General features: G+C 38.7%; 1 protein-coding gene across 7 annotated transcripts in view; it reads right to left on the bottom strand.

Annotated features, from left to right (window-relative positions):
- The window catches only part of mctp1a (multiple C2 domains, transmembrane 1a), a 129,630-nt gene that overhangs the window by 74,473 nt on the left and 36,883 nt on the right, over nt 1-18,274 (bottom strand). For all 7 annotated transcript variants that reach the window (XM_025911985.1, XM_019366017.2, XM_019366019.2 and 4 more), the window contains exon 2: nt 7,154-7,274. In XM_025911985.1, the coding sequence (XP_025767770.1) occupies nt 7,154-7,214 (61 nt within the window). In that variant the 5' untranslated portion in view covers nt 7,215-7,274. The remainder of the gene's footprint in view (nt 1-7,153; nt 7,275-18,274) is intronic.

Below are 18,274 nucleotides of genomic sequence, written 5' to 3'. Positions count from 1 at the left end.
TCATACGGCTGAGCTGAACGAGCAGAGGAAGACAAAGAGAAGAGCGTGCACGGCTTGTAGGAGAATAGCATGGGAGGCGAGAAAGTAATTAAGGACACTTAAAATAAAACAAAACACAGCATGTTGCCAGTGGTGTCAAGCTCTGTCACTGTCACTGTACTTTGCAAACTGAGAACTAATCACTGGAAACCTTCACACTAATACCTAAGCCACAATCACAGTCCATACTGCCTCAAGATGAATTCGTCTGCAGCTATCTACAAAGAGAGAGTGACAACACTGTTAATCACCCTGTAATAGTGTTTGCAACATGCTGTACTGCAGTTTTCTGGTTAAGAGATACCGTACATGTGATCAATCTATAGCCTCAAAGACCTACAATTATGCTTGTGCTCAGCTGTTTGTCTGTTCCTGCAGTAGAAGTGTACTTAATAGTCAAATTTGCAATAATACAGGATACAGTAAATATTTGCAGCACCTGCGCTCCTCTCCTCCCAAATGTAGGAAAACACAAGAACAAACAACATGTACATATTCAGTTACACTGTAGTTGCATGAAATAGTAAATTATTAACCCTTTGAGCTAAGCTAAACTCCACTGCAAGTCAGTCAGCAGAAGAAATCCTGGATTATGTTAAACATTTCTACAAACAGAGAGCTGTTGTTGAAACTAGTACTTCTAAACAAGAGACAAGTATTTTCATATAGGGGATAAACATAGATGAAAATAACAACTTCAAAATGTACCCAAAAATTAGGTTTCATAACGTGCATCTGCAGATTAAGTGGAAGATAGCGTAACAGCATGAGCTTCCGACCAATACAGTCGAGGTGAATGAGCACGGCATGACAACGACAAAAGAGAGTACGACTTGTAGGAAAATAACAAGGGAGATGAGAAAGTAATAAAGAGGGCTTAAAATAAAGCAAAACACAGCATGTCGGCAGTGGTGTCAAGCTCTGTCACAGTCACTGTACTTTGCAAACTGAGAACTAATCACTGTAAACCTTCACACTAATAGTAGCACTTAATACGCACACACACTAGCAGAGCGACACGCACACACGGGTTCTCACAGTGAACACAAAGCAAGTCAGCACATCCGAGTGGCAGCAGCTACAACTGTCTAGCTAGCTATTACTTACCCTGGGATAAAATTAGAGTGGCTACTGGTAAGTGTCTGTAAGGATGAGGATTCAGGCAATTTCTCAAATTCCAGACATTGTCTAGTCTCTAACTAGACCTAATTTATACTATATCTTTATTTTGCAGATAATAAAACGTTGAGCTTAACATCAGTTGTTGGAATACTGCCTTTATGTACATTGTGTCTATAAGTGTAAATGGCCTGTATGGAGTAGCACAGTTAGGCTACAGTATTTGTATTATACACCTAGATTTACTCAGTCTGTTTTTCTGTTTGATTTACTGGCTATAAACAACAACCATTCAAAACAACGATCCCAAGTCCTGTACTTATATAGCTATATTGATTCCACAATTGTAAATGTAGGTTTCTGTGCACAAGTTAAAACCAGGGATGACTGATAGACATAAAACTGGCAATAAAGGTTGAAAGTCCCCTGTGCTTTTGTGGCCATCAGCTGAAATATTCAGAGCCAAAAATTGTAATGTTATGTGGGAGATCTACCGACCGGCATCTCAAACATGAATGTGTTCATAACAGATAGAGACTGTCTGCATTTACAATACAAATGTGAAACTGCACATTTATTTCTGAGAGCTGAATGCCGATGATAGGAAATGCTTTTCAAAAGGATTTTTTTCTAATTGCAACACTTAATTTTCAGCATCCAAATGAAACTATGCTAAATAACTTCAGTGCAATACAGCTAAATATGTGCACCAGGTAATTATCCTTCCGTACTTGAAAAGCAAGAGAAAGATAGGTCAAGAGGAAGTGCAGCACAGCAGAAACGTGCAGGAGTAACTACCACTACTCAGATATTCAGAGGCTGAAATGACAACTATATGGTGTCTTTGAAAAGCTAGATAAATCAAGCACAGCTTAACCAGAGTTTGCACAAAAACTACTCAACCAAACATGTTTAACTGTGACAACTACGTCTTTATCGTCCTATAGCACTTCAGTCGCCTCTTCCATGACCAGATTCTCTCATGTCAAGGTTCAGATTTTGCTTGTGAGTAAGCATAACATCTAAAACAGTGAAATGTTATATCTGTTATGTCTTAGATTCTGATGGGCTTCACCTTTGGGTCAAACACAGGGAATTGGAGGCAGACAGTTTTCATCTGAGCTCATCACTGAGCTATCATATATGACAGCTAGGATGAGGCTGGGACTCTAAGAACTAGATTTTTTTTCAGAAATATGATAATGATCAGGTTATTTTCACCCGTTAAACTAAGCATAATAGGCAGGTGTATAATTGTACAAGCTTCAGCTTTCATAACAGCCTGCTCTGTTTCTTCTTCATTTGTACACGTGTATAGTGGTGTATAAAAGCAAAAAAAAAAAAAAAAAAAAAATTACTGGCAGTTGCCAGTGTAACCTCTGAGCATCCTAGCAGATTCAAAATCCTACATCGCCTCGTTCTCGAGTTATTGCATTCACAAGATTTTCAGAAAACGTCACCTCTCACCTCTGATCTTGCAATCAAGGTCACCAGATTCAAACTTGTCCAAGATTTTTAGTAGATACACCTACGGTATCAATTTCAAACTCCTACTTCTTCTCATTCTCGAGTTATCACATTCACAACCTGTTTCCACGCTGCTTGCCTACACATGCTATCGGACTTTTAAAGCTGAAGACAAAACGCACTCCCCTGGTGATGATTTGTTAAATAATTTGACTCTGTACATGTAGATGAGAGAATGTTGAGAGTTTTACTGTGATACTATCAAAAATAGAAATAGTTTGTTTAACACCTGACAAGTTATTTTTTTATCCTGGATGAATCCTGGATGTCTTTGTACTATTTGTGTGTATAAACATACACGCACGGGACGATCCACGCTAACTCGCTAATGGAGATTTGCCACCTTAATGTGGTTATGGCGATAACGTCATTTTAACGAGATTAACGCTGACAGCACTAATATATATATATATATATATATATATATATATATATATATATATATATATATATATATATGTGTGTGATAAGTATGTGATAAGTCTCACAGAATCAGAGTACTTCAAGTATTTCCTGTCGATGCCAACAAACTGTCACTGCCCCAAATGCAATGTCTGACCTCAGCCCTGATCAGTGAACCTCTGCAGAATGGAATCGGAAGCACCTGCATGCTCAGCAGAAATGCATGAGTAGTTCAAAATGTTTTATGAGGAACGCAAATGATCTTTGAACCTGGAGAACATTCAGTTTGGGGGGCTAATGCAAAGAAGCTAATATTTCATTGTTTACCCCCATATATTAATATATTTCCATATTCGTGTTAGTGCTTTAATGAATGACACAGAGCCTTCAGAGACAATCTGTAAACACATGTTAATAAATAGGACAGTATTTGGTTCAGTTTGACATATTCCCTTACAGATGCTGTCTCACATCAAACTGAAGGTAAACTGACCAGATGACAGAAATTTGATGCTTTCTGTTAATATGTGACACAAAAACGGTAGCATTGTTTATAAAGGGCATATAACAATTTCTTTCAGTATTATTTGTATCCGACATTTCATTGTGTTAGGAGGCCGGAAGGGTTGGTTGGTGAAGGTACTACTTAGACAGGAACTCACACATGTAAAATGATGCATTTAAAGTTTAAAATTTGAATTGAAAGTGAATTGAAAGTTTTGAAAACTCTGTCTATACATGACCTATACATATAGGTCATGTATAGAGCTATTACATGATCGCCATTTTAACAAGAAAGAGTAAAAATTGAATAACTAACTTAGCAGACAAGCGCATGTGTTATTAACAAATTGAATGAAGGTTCTGTTCATTTCTGGTGCAGAGGGATGATTAATGTAACGAATAACAAATCTGTTTACCTGCTATCCATCTGACTATTTTGTGTCAAAATGGCAGCTCTGAAAAAAGCCCACCACAGGGAATGAACAGGTGGCGGACATTCTCCTTCAGGATGTTTTGGTAGACAACAGAATTCATGGTTCAATTTACCACAGCAAGTCTTCCTGATCCTGAGGCAGCAAAACAGCCTCAGACCATCACACTACCACCACCATATTTTACTGTTAGTAGGATGTGTTATGTGAAATGCTGTTTTAGTTTTATGCCAGATGTAACGGGACTCAAACCTTACAAAAAGTTCAGTTTTTGTCTCGTCAGTCCACAGAATATTTTCCCCAAAGTCTTTGGGATAATCAAGATGTTTTTTGGTAAATGTGAGATGAGCCTTTATGTTCTTTTTGGTCAGCAGTGGTTTTCGTCTTGGAATTCATGGGTGCCATTTTTGCCCAGTCTCTTTCTTATTGTTGAATCATGAACTCTTTTTGGTAGGCCAGTCATTCCTGGGAAGATTCATCACTGTTCCAAGTTTGATCCATTTGTGTATAATGGCTCACTGTGGTTCACTGGAGTCCCAAAGCCTTAGATATTGCTTTGTAACCCTTTCCAGACTGATAGATTTCAGTGACTTTGTTTCTCAGGTGTTTCTTTAGGTTGTGCCATGATGTGTTGATTTTTGAGATCTTTTAGCTTCACTTTGTCAGACAGGTTCTAACAGGTCTGCCAGTAATCAGGCCTGAGTGTGTTTAGTAAAGCTGAACTTAATGACAGTTAATTCACGATTTAACAAGAGGGGCAGTTACTTTTTTTTAAACCAGGACCAAATAGGTTTGGATGACTTTTCTCTCTTAATAATAGAAATTATCATTTAAAAACTGCATTTTATATTTACGCTGGTTATCTTTGTCTAACATTAACAGCATAGACAAAGTAACATGTAAGTGTGACAAATATGCAAAACACTAGGAAATCAGGAAGGAGGCAAACACTTTTTCACACCAGTGTATATTGTTTGTATTTTGCTTGCTTTCATTTCCTCAAAGGAGGGAAATTTTGTTAAGGCAGCACATCTTTAGAAATCTATCGAGCCTGTTTCTTTAAAGGGCAAAGGGGATAAAGGAGGACACGGCACTGAACCCCTGTCCTCACTCTCTTTTCTGTCTTCCAAGACAACCTTGTGTCTGAGCGCATCCATCACTTTGATGCATGGATCAGCACTAAGGTGACGAACAAAACATTTCACCTTTTCTTTTACCAGTATCCTCCTGTTATGGTCGTGTGAAGCTCTGCATTGTTAACAATCTACATCTTTAATTAACAAATTCTAGCACTCCAAAATACTTCAAATTTCTTTTGGTTTTTGTTGGTTTTTTGCTGATAAACTGAAGACTATTTGTATCATTTATAATGCATGCCAGAGCTTTTAGTGAATCAATAAGTAGCAGAACTAAATTGCTTCTTGCAGTAAACTCCCTTTATTTGATAATCCTGCTCTACTTCAGGCCACATGAATGAGAAGGGAACCTAGAGCGATGTGCAAATGGAAAATCATTTTCTGTATTCTTCAGTTTACCTATTTCATGCTGTTTAAAGGGGGAAAAAAGTAAACATCCTGGTAATACAGACCAAGAGTTAAGATGTACCACTGTAAATATAAGGAGAAAGAAGCCCTGGCTAAGCACTGTGAAACAAAACAGCACTTATTGTTGTGTTTTGCTAATATTGTATTCATTCTACTCCTAGGTTATATTCCTCTCTCTCTCTTTCTTTCTCTCCCTGTCTCTCTCCGCGTCTCTAATGAGCTGTCTTGATGGGCTAAAACAGGACAGGTGAGCTCAGCACCTTAGTGCTCATTATCTGGGTTGACAGGTAGTCAGGCAAAATGCATAGGAGAGACAAAGGTGGCTCATTCTGATCTGTTGTCATGGTGACTGCTACAGCCACTAATGAGACTTCAGCATCCTTCACCATGCAATCCACTGTGAGAGTCTGTGAGAGTTTATGATGTGTTAAAGTTGAGCATATCCACCTTACATTAAATCACACATTCCAACTCCAGAGAAGCAGGCAAATGTTTGTTTATCAGAGTCGTTTAAGATGAGTTAGTATCTTTTACTCTGGTGCAAAACTACATAAATTCTTACTTAGGGTTTCTAGTTTACATTCTCTATAGTCATCGCTTACAATACAGCAGTGTGTAGTCTTTACATTGCAGGTCTTGCTCACACTCAGTAGCCAAGGAAAGCGTTTATGGTACGATTTCATCTTATTACACAAAAGAAACCAGAAGAATCGCATTAGAATCACTCGTCTAGGCTCCAAATGTGACAATGGCCTAGATTAATCCAGAGCTGAATTGTTTTCATGCTCACATGCATGAGGAATGCGCCAAATCGTTTCTACTAAATCAATCTGACGTCACATATGGAAAATGGATTGTGATGTGTGGTTTAAAAAAAGAATACATGCGATCAGCGAGTAAATAAAAGGGAGATAAAAAAAAGAGTTGATTTGAGTGTGTAAAAATAGCCGATAAGGCTAAAGAAAACAAAGTAATTCCGATGATTTTCCATATTTTTCTTACTCCTATTAAAGAACTAAAGCCAACAATTTATTCATTTACTTAAAACTTCACCATACCACTGAGGCTGTTTCTTGGGCCAAAGCCTGATTCAGCATATTTCTCTCTAGCATAGAGCTACTGAAGTCCTGAACACATAAATAACTGTTTTATACTGGTGTACATGTTTCTTTATCAGAAAATATATGGACACTATTGTTCATGTAGAAGCACTGCAAAGGCAGTCACATAGTTGCTTCACTATCATCCAGGACTATTTATCTTATTTGGTTGTCTAATATTTTATCTGCTATTGGGAGTTTCTAAGTTCACTCTAATGTGAGTCTAAATACTTTTAGACACACCCGCAATAATTGTAACATCATTCATTTTGGTTTTGACCTTTTTGAATAAGAGAATCCAGAAAGTCACAGATTTTCTTTAAGCCTAAAACAGTAGGGTTTCGAATGAGGCGTTCTAGATGCTACGCTGTCTGTGCTAATCGCAGCACAGGGTAACTTTTACTTGATGGGGCAAACAGAAACCAGATAAAGCATTTCCCGCTGTCACTCTACATAAACCTGAATACTCTCGAGGAATTTCTCCTACCTGTTCGATCTCGGATGGCCAGGTTTTTCCCTTTCTTTAGGACAATATCCAGCTGGTACATGGCTGGAGGAGGAGGCTGAGGCGGGGGCTCTACATTACTGGGCCCCACAATATTGATGCCCTGTGAAGATAAGACAGTGCCCAGGTTAGTTTGCTTCAGTAATATGCTTCAGACACACACACACACAAGACACAGAGAAAATAAGAAGTGACAAAATAAATAAGACACCCATTACAATTAGGAATAAAAAAGCGAGTAGAAACAAAAAAAGAAATAATCGCAAGGTATTTTTAGTCCAGCTTAATTCTAGTCAACATCACATCGCCTCTGTCAGTGCGCCCCAGGGTGGCTGTGGCTACAATGTAGCTTGCCATCACCAGTGTGTGAATGTGTGTGTGAATGGGTGGATGACTGGATGTGTAAAGCGCTTTGGGGTCCTTAGGGACTAGTAAAGCGCTATACAAATACAGGCCATTTACCATTTACCATCACAATCTGCTAGCACATAAAAGATTGGACCCAAGAAATAGCTGCAAAAATGTTTCTGAATAAATAACAAATAAATAGATTTCTGAATAGATCTCTGAAGAATAACACTATGTTACAAAAACAAAGGTTTTGTCTTCTTGGGTTCTTTTAGAAATGATATTTCTTTTCTACAACATCAATATACACTGAAAAGATAAAAATAAGAAGTGCTCATGCTTTAGAAAATAATTACATAATATACTGTACGTCACATGTGTAGTGTGAGCATAGAAAGCATGTAGGCTTGTCTGCAGCCTCCAAAATCAGGCTGCTGGAAAGGGTAATCTCTGTGGCTTTACACGTCAGTGCTGCTCTCCACTGTGACAGGAAATCCCCGCTGGCTGTAAACGTGATTGGCCATAAAGCCCATTTGCAGGCCACATGTTGCACCGGGTTACGCTGAAATCCACGACACTTGCCTTTCTACTACCCTGATTTATCTTGTGTGTGTGTGTTTGGGGGGGGGGGCACTTCTGTCACATCGTACCAGCTATCATACTCTAAGATGAAGCTAAAAATAATAACAGAAAAATGCTAGTGGGCCACTGGGAGAATGAGAGAACGAGACACTACCAAGGCCATAGGATAAAAGCAACTCCCATCAGAGAGGAGCAGCGAGATCTCCAAGCAGCTAAAAACAGAGTGAGCATGCAAATGGAAAAAAGGGAGAAAATACACTCTGGAGCTGGTTCTGTATCAACAATGTCACATACAAGCTCTCCTTCTAATGAGGCTGTTATCACATCGTTATTGTTAATAACATTGATTCTCTCCTGGGTGATGTCCAAATATTGTGCAAAATAAAATGACCCTGACAACTGAGTGTATTTAACAAATCAGCTAAATCTGTATTTTAATGGATTCTATTAAAATATGTAACAACAGTTTTTCCCTAATGAATTATAATCTTATCAACTTTAATTTCAACAACACCAATTTTCTTAAAGTGGCACAATGGTGCTGTCCTCACTTATATTTACACAGTAATCTGACTATATTACAGCACTATACACTCACTGGTAACTTCATTACCAGTGCACCTCTTTAGCTGCTTGTGAACTAATCCAATTAGGCAATCAAATGTAGACATGGTAAAGATCACATGCTGAGGTTCAAACTGAGCATCAGAATGTGGAATAAAGGTAATTTTAAGTGATTTTGAACATGACATGGTTGCTGATGACAGACAGATTGGTCTATGCATTTCAGAAACTGCAGATCCACTCAGTTTTACCCACACAACCGTGTCTACGGTTCACAGAGAATGGTCCGAAAAAGTAATACCCAGTGAGCGGCATTTCACTGGATGACAATGCTTTGTTTATGGCAGAGGTCAGAGGACAATGGCCAGACTGCTTTGTGCTGATTGGAAAGCAACAGTAACTCTATCAACCAAAGCCTGCAGAACAGCATCTCTGAACGCACGACACATCAAACTCTGAAGCAGGCTACAGCATAGGTGCTACTCCTGTCAGCTAAAAACAGGAAGCTGAGACTACAACTCACACCAGCACAACAAAATTGGAAATAAAAATACTGGAAATACTTGTCTGATGAATTTTGATTTCTGCTTCTACATCCACAGAGTCAGAATCTGGAGTAAACAACACGAAAGCATGGATCCATCCTGTCTTGCATCAGTGGTTCGGGCTGCTGCTGATGGTGCAGTGGTGTGGGGGGATATTTTCTTGGAACACTTTGGTGCCCTCGGAACGAGCTGAGCATTGTTTAATCTCTACATCCTTCCTAAATATTGTTGCTGACCATATACGTTTCTTTATGTACGCATCTTATGGTGGCTGCTTCCAGCAGCTCAGATCATCTCAAGCTAGTTTCTTGAACATGACAACGAGTTCTCTGTACTCAAACAGCCTCTCGAGTCATCAGATCCCAATCCAATACTGCACTTTTGGGATGTGTTGTGGATGGGTGTGCATTATTTATGTGCAGCTGACAAATCTGCATCAACAGTGTGATGCTATCATATCGATGTAGAACAAAATCCCTGAGGATTGTTTCATACACCTTGTTGAATCTATACCATAAAGAACTGAGGCAGTTCTGCAGGCAAAACAGGGTCCAACCCAGAAGTAAGCAACAGATAAGTCGATAAGAAAATACAATAATTAAAATGTAAAAGTCTAGAATTAATAGAATTTAATGTTCTGGATTTTGTAATATGTAGTAATCTTTGTTTCAGCTACTTTATATATATATATATATATATATATATATATATATATATATATATATATATATATATATATATATATATATATAAATATATTACATACACACACACACACACACATTATATAGTCAGGTCTTTCCCATCTTTGTGGGATCGTCCTCCTTTTGTTTGTCCTCTTTTCTCTTGTTTGTTTCAGTTGAGTTAGCTCCATTTTTCCCACCATGAATTTCTGTATTCTCCTGCCAGCTTTGTGCAGGGTGTTTTATTTTTAGAAGTTCTTTTTTTTGCATCCTGAGACTTTGTTTCCTGAATTTCTATCCTCTCTCTGGCAGTTTCTGTCATAGTTAGTTATATTTTCTAGTATTTTCTTTCCACTTTAAGGAGTATCAACATATTCCTAAAATACAAATAGATCTTTGTGTTTCAAACAATAACTGAACACTGGCATCAATGGCGAATATTATTACCAGTTTAACATTAACAGCAATAATTCTCTAATAATTACTCAGATATAGCACAGTCTTCATAAAGAAGTCAAAGCCACGGTAAATGACAGAGAAAATGGGTCCTGTGTAACACTTTGAGATAAAATCTGCTGCCAAAAAAGCAAAAAATAAAATATAATAAAATAAAAAACTGAGGAAAAGAGAAATACAGTCAGTGCTTTGGAGAAAACAGGAACCTTAAATAAGTCGAACAAAATAAATAGTTTGTTTTATAACAGTTGCACCAGCTCAGTGAATACAGACTGACAGGAGTTTAAGCTGCACTGGGGTCAACGGTTCATGTAAGTCACTGAAATTGAACTGCATGTGTGCATGGATATAGCCAACAGGATTGCACAAAAGATGTGGGGGTCGAACAACGTAACATTAAGCCCTTTATCTTTAAACGTGACTAACAAACAGTGACAAAGAGACACACAGAGGCACACAAAGTCGACACACAACGATTAAGAAAACAGTGGAAATCCTCGGTCATGCTGTGCCCAGAGAAAATGCCACTTCACATGTTGTTTTCTTCTTTGTATATGAAATCCTACAAACACACACGCACATACACACACAACTACAGAACAAAGGGTTTAAATGATTTGCTGATAGCACTGCCTGCTTGAGTGAGCAACAGTACAGTACATGGAGTAACAGTGAAGTCTCTGTTAGAACAAACAACCAGACCAAACCAACACACAAAGGTGCTACCAAGTTACAGTGCACATTAACAAGACGAAAACAAACAGATACATGATGACGATCATTTTTTGTTGCATGTACAAGCTCACCATTAGCTGTTTCGAAAATAGTTTAAGACTAAAAATGCCTCTGAGGTAATAAATGAAGAAAGTAAACTAGCATTACAAGATTTGCTGTCTTTTGTAAAATATTAGGAGACATTAATGATGTTTGAACAAAATCTTAACACAGTGTCGACCAGAGCTAAGCCATGCTTTGAAGTACTGGTAAGATATTATGTAGTGATTTTTCTATCTGACAGAACATTAATACTACTCCAGTAAACAATTTTGTTTCTGCATTGGATGCATAGCAACTTGGTATTTAGATTAAAACTTAAATCTAGTCAAAAGAACATTTTTACATTTTGGTTTATGCATAATTACAATCTTGTGCAAAAAACAGGATTTGTGGAATCAGGGATGCTGCCCCCACAGAGCAGCCCCCATCTCTCTCTGCCTGGTGTGTGCAGCACATTTTTGGCAACATTTAAAATACGATTTGGTTATTAAAAAAAAACAAGTAACGGTTTCAAATGGATTTTAAATGGACACGCCACATTGGTTTTACCTTGTCCTGGTTCAACTTGCACATCAAACTGTGCTCGATTTTTAACCTTTTGAATGGGTTTTCCAGTAATCACTAGAGTATACACAGTGAGCACTTCTGCTAGCATGCTATTTACACCACTTATCCTGTGCAGCTGCTGTTAACTTTGCAGCTATAACAATAATGTTAGGGCTCTTGGACAAAAATCTAATGATGTAGAAAAGTAATTCTGACAGGGAAAAGCACATCACTGCAGCATATTGTAGAATATTACTAATGATGAACTAATGAGCTAATAATTGTGACAGGATTTTATTCTTTTGACTCTGTGTCATAATCCTGCAGTTTTGACCCCCAGCTGTGTCCTCTCTCCCTAATTACCTCATGTGTGTATTTAAGCCTTCCGTTTTTCTCAGCGCCTTATTGCGTTTTACTATTTCCCTCCTAAATATTTCCCCCATGTGGAGCACTAGCTTTTCTGTTTATGCTCTGATTAAGGTTGTTCAGAAGTCACTATTTGAGGACTGGATTTTCCACTAAACATGACACTCTGTGGTTGTAAATTAAAACATTAAGAGGAGGTATGGCTCACAAAGCCAAATTTTGAGTTTGGAAGCAACGGTTTTGTGATCACGCTCCATCCACTGGGACAGACTCAGCAGAGAGAATCCATTTTCTGTTCTGTCCCCTGAATCCAGCAGAACTCAGGCCCTTACCTCTAAACAGGCATTTCGGTTGAGAGACAAAGTATATTCACAAAGGCTGAAACAGCCAAGAGGAGCAGAGAGAAGAAAAAGGAAAGACCGCCAAGGTCCATCGCACTCCAGCTGCTCCCTGTTTCATGACTCCTCGAAGCTGACAGAGAACCAAACAATACCTACAATGGTCTATTTTCCTGTGTCTCTCTCTAGCCGCAGAGGACCAGACCTTTCATTTCAGAGCAAAAGACAAAAGACAGTAGGTTTAGGAGAGGGTGTCTTGAACTTTCTTTGCTAAATTAACTGATTTATTCTCATTTAGGTGGTGCCTACTGTACAAGAACTGCTTGGCAAGCAAACGGTTTCATCATGAAGGGCGTCAGACGTAAAACTGCCAGTTACATGCTGTGAACAGGGAGCAGCCAAAAGTAGCTTCTATACTGTACATGAATTAATCTTGTGTGTGTCTTTGTTTGTGTGTGTGTGTGCACATGCATGGCATGAATAAATAAGTTCAAGAATCAAAAACATGTAGGTAACACAACTAAAGTTTTACAAATATTGATGCCATGTACTGTACATGTATTTCTGTTCCCAGTTTCTTCACAGATACAAAATAGAGGAGAGCTGATGATACAGAATGCACCAGAGACACCTAGATTTAGACAGCTGGAGTTTACTGTACACCAGCAACCACCAGATACACACAGTGCAAATTGTGTGTTGTGTGTTGTTTACAGTCCTAGAGGACAGCACAGAGCTTCAGCTGAGCTCTGAGACATGCTATAAAGCCACACAAACCACTTAGTCAAACGCCCTCACTTTCTATTGACTCTTCCCCACTTTAAGTTACAGTGCATCAAAACTCCCACTGGTCCACATATATAAGGCAGCAGAGTGAAAGGCTCAGAAGTGCAAAGTCTATATAACAGAACTTAAAGTAGGCAGTTTAAAATCAATGACACTTTTGAACAGATAATTGGAAATGAACACAAATTTTTATCTTTAGAATTCGTTCTAAAGCGGAAACTCTTTTTTTTCAGGTAAGCATGTTGCTCCAGAATCTCTGTTTTCAGTCTCAGACTTATAAAAAGAAAATAAGCTAAGACCTCAGATGGCAACGTGGCAACCATTAATAGAAAAAGTCAACTGGTTGTTTACAGTGGCTCATAACCTTCAGTTCCCTGACACATGCACTCCTTGTGATGGATATTTTGGAGCGTACCCTTCTATCTGGTGAGCTCACACTATTTAGCGCAGGCCTGAAAGGGTCGTATGACCATTTCCTGTCTGGAATCTTCTTTTTTTCAAAGAAAGTGCTCATCCATGTCCTCCTCAGTGTCAAGAATTCTTCTCTTAAATGTATCTATATTTATATTATTTTATATTTCTGCATAAGGAAAACCTGGTCTCATAAAACCCCCAAAACACTTCCCAGGCTCTGAATGAAACTGCCAGCTTCAATAAGCCAACTCGCATGCCATAGGTTTAAACATGTATGACAAAACTATGACAATTATATTTAGCTCTTGGACTCATTATTATCAGTCCTTCTGCTGCTAGAAGCTCATGTATCTTAGTCACGAGTGACACGGTAGAAGAGTCACGGTAATTTCCCATGGGAAAGGCTAGCCCAACAGGTGGGACGTGTAGGAGTTGTTGCTATAATAACTCCTTCCCACCAAATTTTAATAATACCTGACACATTAAGTACTACGCACCTGCTATGTATGCCAGTAATCAGAAAGTATCAAGTGAACTTTGCTCCTCTTGTTCCCTTTCATTAGCACCCCAGCCATGACTTCAAATAGTTGCTGTTTACTGACACTGATGGTAGAGAGTGACATTTCACCGAACACCGTTTTATATATGACGTGGCTGTGCTATTGTTTGAATCTTGAAGCGGTGCCCTGCAGTTTAATCTCGACTGCCGTGTGAAATAAGAGAAACATGTCCCATCGGGAAAGATTTATAAGAGTTCTCGCTTCGCATTTAAAGGGCACACTGGTAAAGCAACACAGCTGCCTAGAAAACTCCCCATGTGGGATATCAACCAGAGTCATAATTTTTTTATCCTGGGTTGTATGTCATGAAAGTGGTGTCTTTATGGAGGAGGAAGCCTGTGTTTAGCCGTGGGCAGTGTGTGGAGCCATGCGCTCATTTCTCACTGTGATGACAGGTTATTTCCAGGCTCTGCAGCCACTCCTGCATAAGAATAACCTAATCTTGCTTTGGTCATTAACAAGAAAGTTTATGGCAGTTCTTCTTCTCTTAGCAGAGGTGCCACTTCTTTCTGTCCATATGTCTATCCTTTTTATTTCATCAAGTCCTGTTTGCACACTCACTTCTTTTTGACAACAGAGAAATGATCATCCAACCATCCATCTCTAAACTTAACTTAAGCTGTTGCAGGGCATTTATTTATTTTAATGTTTTTCTCATTATGCACCTCACAAAAGATAGCAAAAAAAGCAAAAATTTAATTTTATTTGTGTCCTTATGTATATAGGCTTATTTAAAATGTAAGCAAGGAGAAGTCAGAGTAGCTACTGTGCTACAGAAGTACTTCTTTTTCGGATTTTTCGGAGTCACCATAGTGGATCATCTACCCTCATTTCACTCTATTTGTCCCTATTTGTCCAGTATATCCACTATCCCTCCTCTGCACATGTCCAAACCATTTCAGCCTTGCTTCTCTAACTTTGTCCCCAAACTGTTCAACCAGAGCTGTCCCTCTGATGTACTCATTTCTAATCTTATCCCTCCTGGTCACTCCCAACAAAACTCTTAACATCGTCAACTCTACCACCTCCAGCTCTGCCTCCCGTCTTTCTGTCAAAGCCACCGTCTCGCTATAGGCTTGTAAAGCTTCCCTTTCATTCCTCCTGCTATCCTTCTGTCACAAATCACCCCTGACACTCACCTCCATCCTCTTCTCCCTGCCTGCAGTCTCTTCTTTACTTTTATAGTGCTCTGTCTGTTTTTAAGTTGACCCCAGGTTTTTTCAATTATCCACTTTCACTACCTCTACTTTTTGCATCTCCACCTTTCCACCTATCTCACTCTCATTCACAAGCATGTATTGTGTTTTGCTTCTACTGAGTTTTATTCTTTTTTTCCTTGACAGCATACCTCCACCTCTGCAGACTCTGTTCCACCTGCTCCCTACTCTCACCACAGATTGTTGTCTGTGAACATCACAGCCTACAGAAACGACTGCCGGACCTCATCTGTTAACCTCGTGACCCCTGCAAAAAAGAAGAGGCTCAGATGCAACCCCACTCCCCATCTGCAACACTAGTGTAAACGAATTAATAAAATGAACAAAATGACAGATTATATATTTTCATGCTGTTTACCAAAAACCAATACCAAAGGGTTTCAAAGCCGTATCTTCTGGAGCAAATATCATTGAGCTGTTTATGGTCTCACTCAATTTTTTTGTTTCTTGCATTTATGTGACGTACAAAGAGGAAGCAAAGATTCCCAACCTGTCAGGTTTCAGGAGCCATAGGAGTTAACAAGAGTAAGAATTACTTAATTATACACACAATTAACTGGACAAGACCACAGAAGAACTCCAGTCACAGAATTTCAGTGGTAATTAAATAGTTCCACAGCGGTGGTGAGTAGACCGCTGTCATACTCAACGATACAATATGACACCTAGACAACCAGCGTTTTATAAGTGGGATTTAACTGTGTTTGTTGCCAGAGTGAATAAAAACTCTTGCTAACCACAAAATGATGGTGCTAAGCCACATGGAAAGACTGATACAGTTAAGGTAACATGTTCTTTGATTGAAAATATCTACATTTCTGTGCACACACTTGTAACTAACTTGGAAATATTGTTCTAAAAAACATGCCTAATACTACTGAAGTCTGTAACTCTTGTCTACTATTTGTTTCCCTAAGAGCTTGAATCTGAGCCTTTGCAGGGATGTGAAAAAAGCTACCTTAGTTTCATGTTTGAGAACATTGCAATTTGTTTTCCAAAGCGAACGATCCACTCTCAACCAGACACTCTCAGACCACTTTAGTTTCCTTGTTTCCTTCCCTGTTTGCACCCTACCTTTTAGCCAGTACATTCATTATGCCCAGATCCCCCTTCTACCAGCCAGCATCCCCCTTTTAATATCAACCTGTCTTCCAGCTCATCTCATTCACCTGCTTCACTCTTCTGCCAGCTCATTCTCCATCACCTTCGTTCTCTGCCATTACCTGCAAATCTTCCCACCTGCACGGCCACCAGTCTGCCTCAGTAACAACCTGCTTTCATCCATCCTTGATGTGATACATCCATTCTTTTACATCACATTCATCTCAGAGACAATAATAAAACTCTTAAACTGCTTCCCGGGTCTGTGCTCTGCATCTGCCATGCCTTTTCCCAAAAAGCATTACAGCACCGAAAACCATAATATAGCAACTCCCCCAGGGGCAATTAGCTTTGATCCATCACATATATAATTTGAACACACTGAATACGGTGGTTTGCACTTTCTACCCCATAAATCTGTGAACACACACTCGTACACTTGTAAATATGTACACATAAGGACAGGAAGGCTCTTGGTTTGCCAGTGCGGGCTGATGAATTGCTAGAAATCTGTCTTTTATGTACTTGATCTAATTATAGTCGATATGGGGGAGGGAAATCGTGTAGAAGAAGACAGAGGTTGCTTCCAGCTGTATGTACATATCTTCAAAGCCAAGTTGTTTTTCTGCAAGAAAAATCTGACACAAATGTGATTTGAAATGATTTGCAATGCACACTGTGAAAGCATCACAATCACTTTCAACAATTTCAACCTTTGTCTTGTGTATTTTGACCCACAGCAAAAGGTACAATTTGCATAAAGAAACATTAATGAAAAAAAATAATTCACAGCCAGAAAGATATTAAAGAAATTCAGAGGGATGTCGAAACAATCCTTGTGACACTTTAAAATTTGATTACAAATTTGTGCATCATAAAAGGCTTTTACATTACTTATTGAATGTACACAGGAGGTATGCAAAAATGTGGCATATTTCCATTCAGTCAGCTTTAGTCAAGATTGCAAATGTCAGCAGCTCACAGAATTCGTGACTTGATAAATAAAAATAAACAATTTTCTCCACTGCTCTCTTTTATCCTACATTCTTTCTGTCTAACATTGCATTTCAGTATCAGTTACACAAGAACACATTTCCCCTCGAATATAATAAACTAATTATTACTTTAATAAAAATATTGTAGATAAATTACATATACACATATTTCTCTTGCTCATCACACCATGGTAGTCACAAAACCTTGAAAAATGGACTTCATTAAACTATCTCAGCCCAGTAAGATATTCCATTAAATGCCACTATCTCGGGGGCATTACCGAGGCGCTCTTCTCCTGAGTATGTGCAGCCAGGTAATATGTAATGTGACAGAACACAGGGCCAGTGCAGTGAAGTGGGTAGACACCCAGTAGCCACTCAACTAGATAATGAGGTCCCTGCTGCTTCTTTTCTTAATAAGAGCCCAAAAGTCCACTGCACAAAGAGCAAGCTTCTTCACTCTCTATCCTCTGACTAGGATAATGAATCTCTTAATTGAACAGAGATAATGCAGATGATCCTGATGATAGCTTAAACATTTACAAGTGTGTAAAATATTCGCTTTGCATTAATGAAAAACTTCATTATATCATATGGAAGCAAAGCCAAACTTGTTTACGACTGAACTTGATTTTAATGTACCCAAATGAACCCCTGCCCTTCCCATTGTATTATCATGATGCTCAAAAATGGTTTAATAGCCGGGATAAAGATAATTCTGTCTATCAGCTGTTCATGTAAAACCCAGTGCAGAAGATCCATAGTCACATAAATAGGCAATCAAATGATTAAGAGCATAATAAAAAGGTGAATGAGAATGGGTTT

Source organism: Oreochromis niloticus, linkage group LG12 (assembly GCF_001858045.2).
Source record: "Oreochromis niloticus isolate F11D_XX linkage group LG12, O_niloticus_UMD_NMBU, whole genome shotgun sequence".
Lineage (NCBI taxonomy): Eukaryota > Metazoa > Chordata > Actinopteri > Cichliformes > Cichlidae > Oreochromis > Oreochromis niloticus.
The sequence above is the reverse complement of the archived record's forward strand: the minus strand, read 5'-3'. Positions and strand labels throughout refer to the sequence as shown.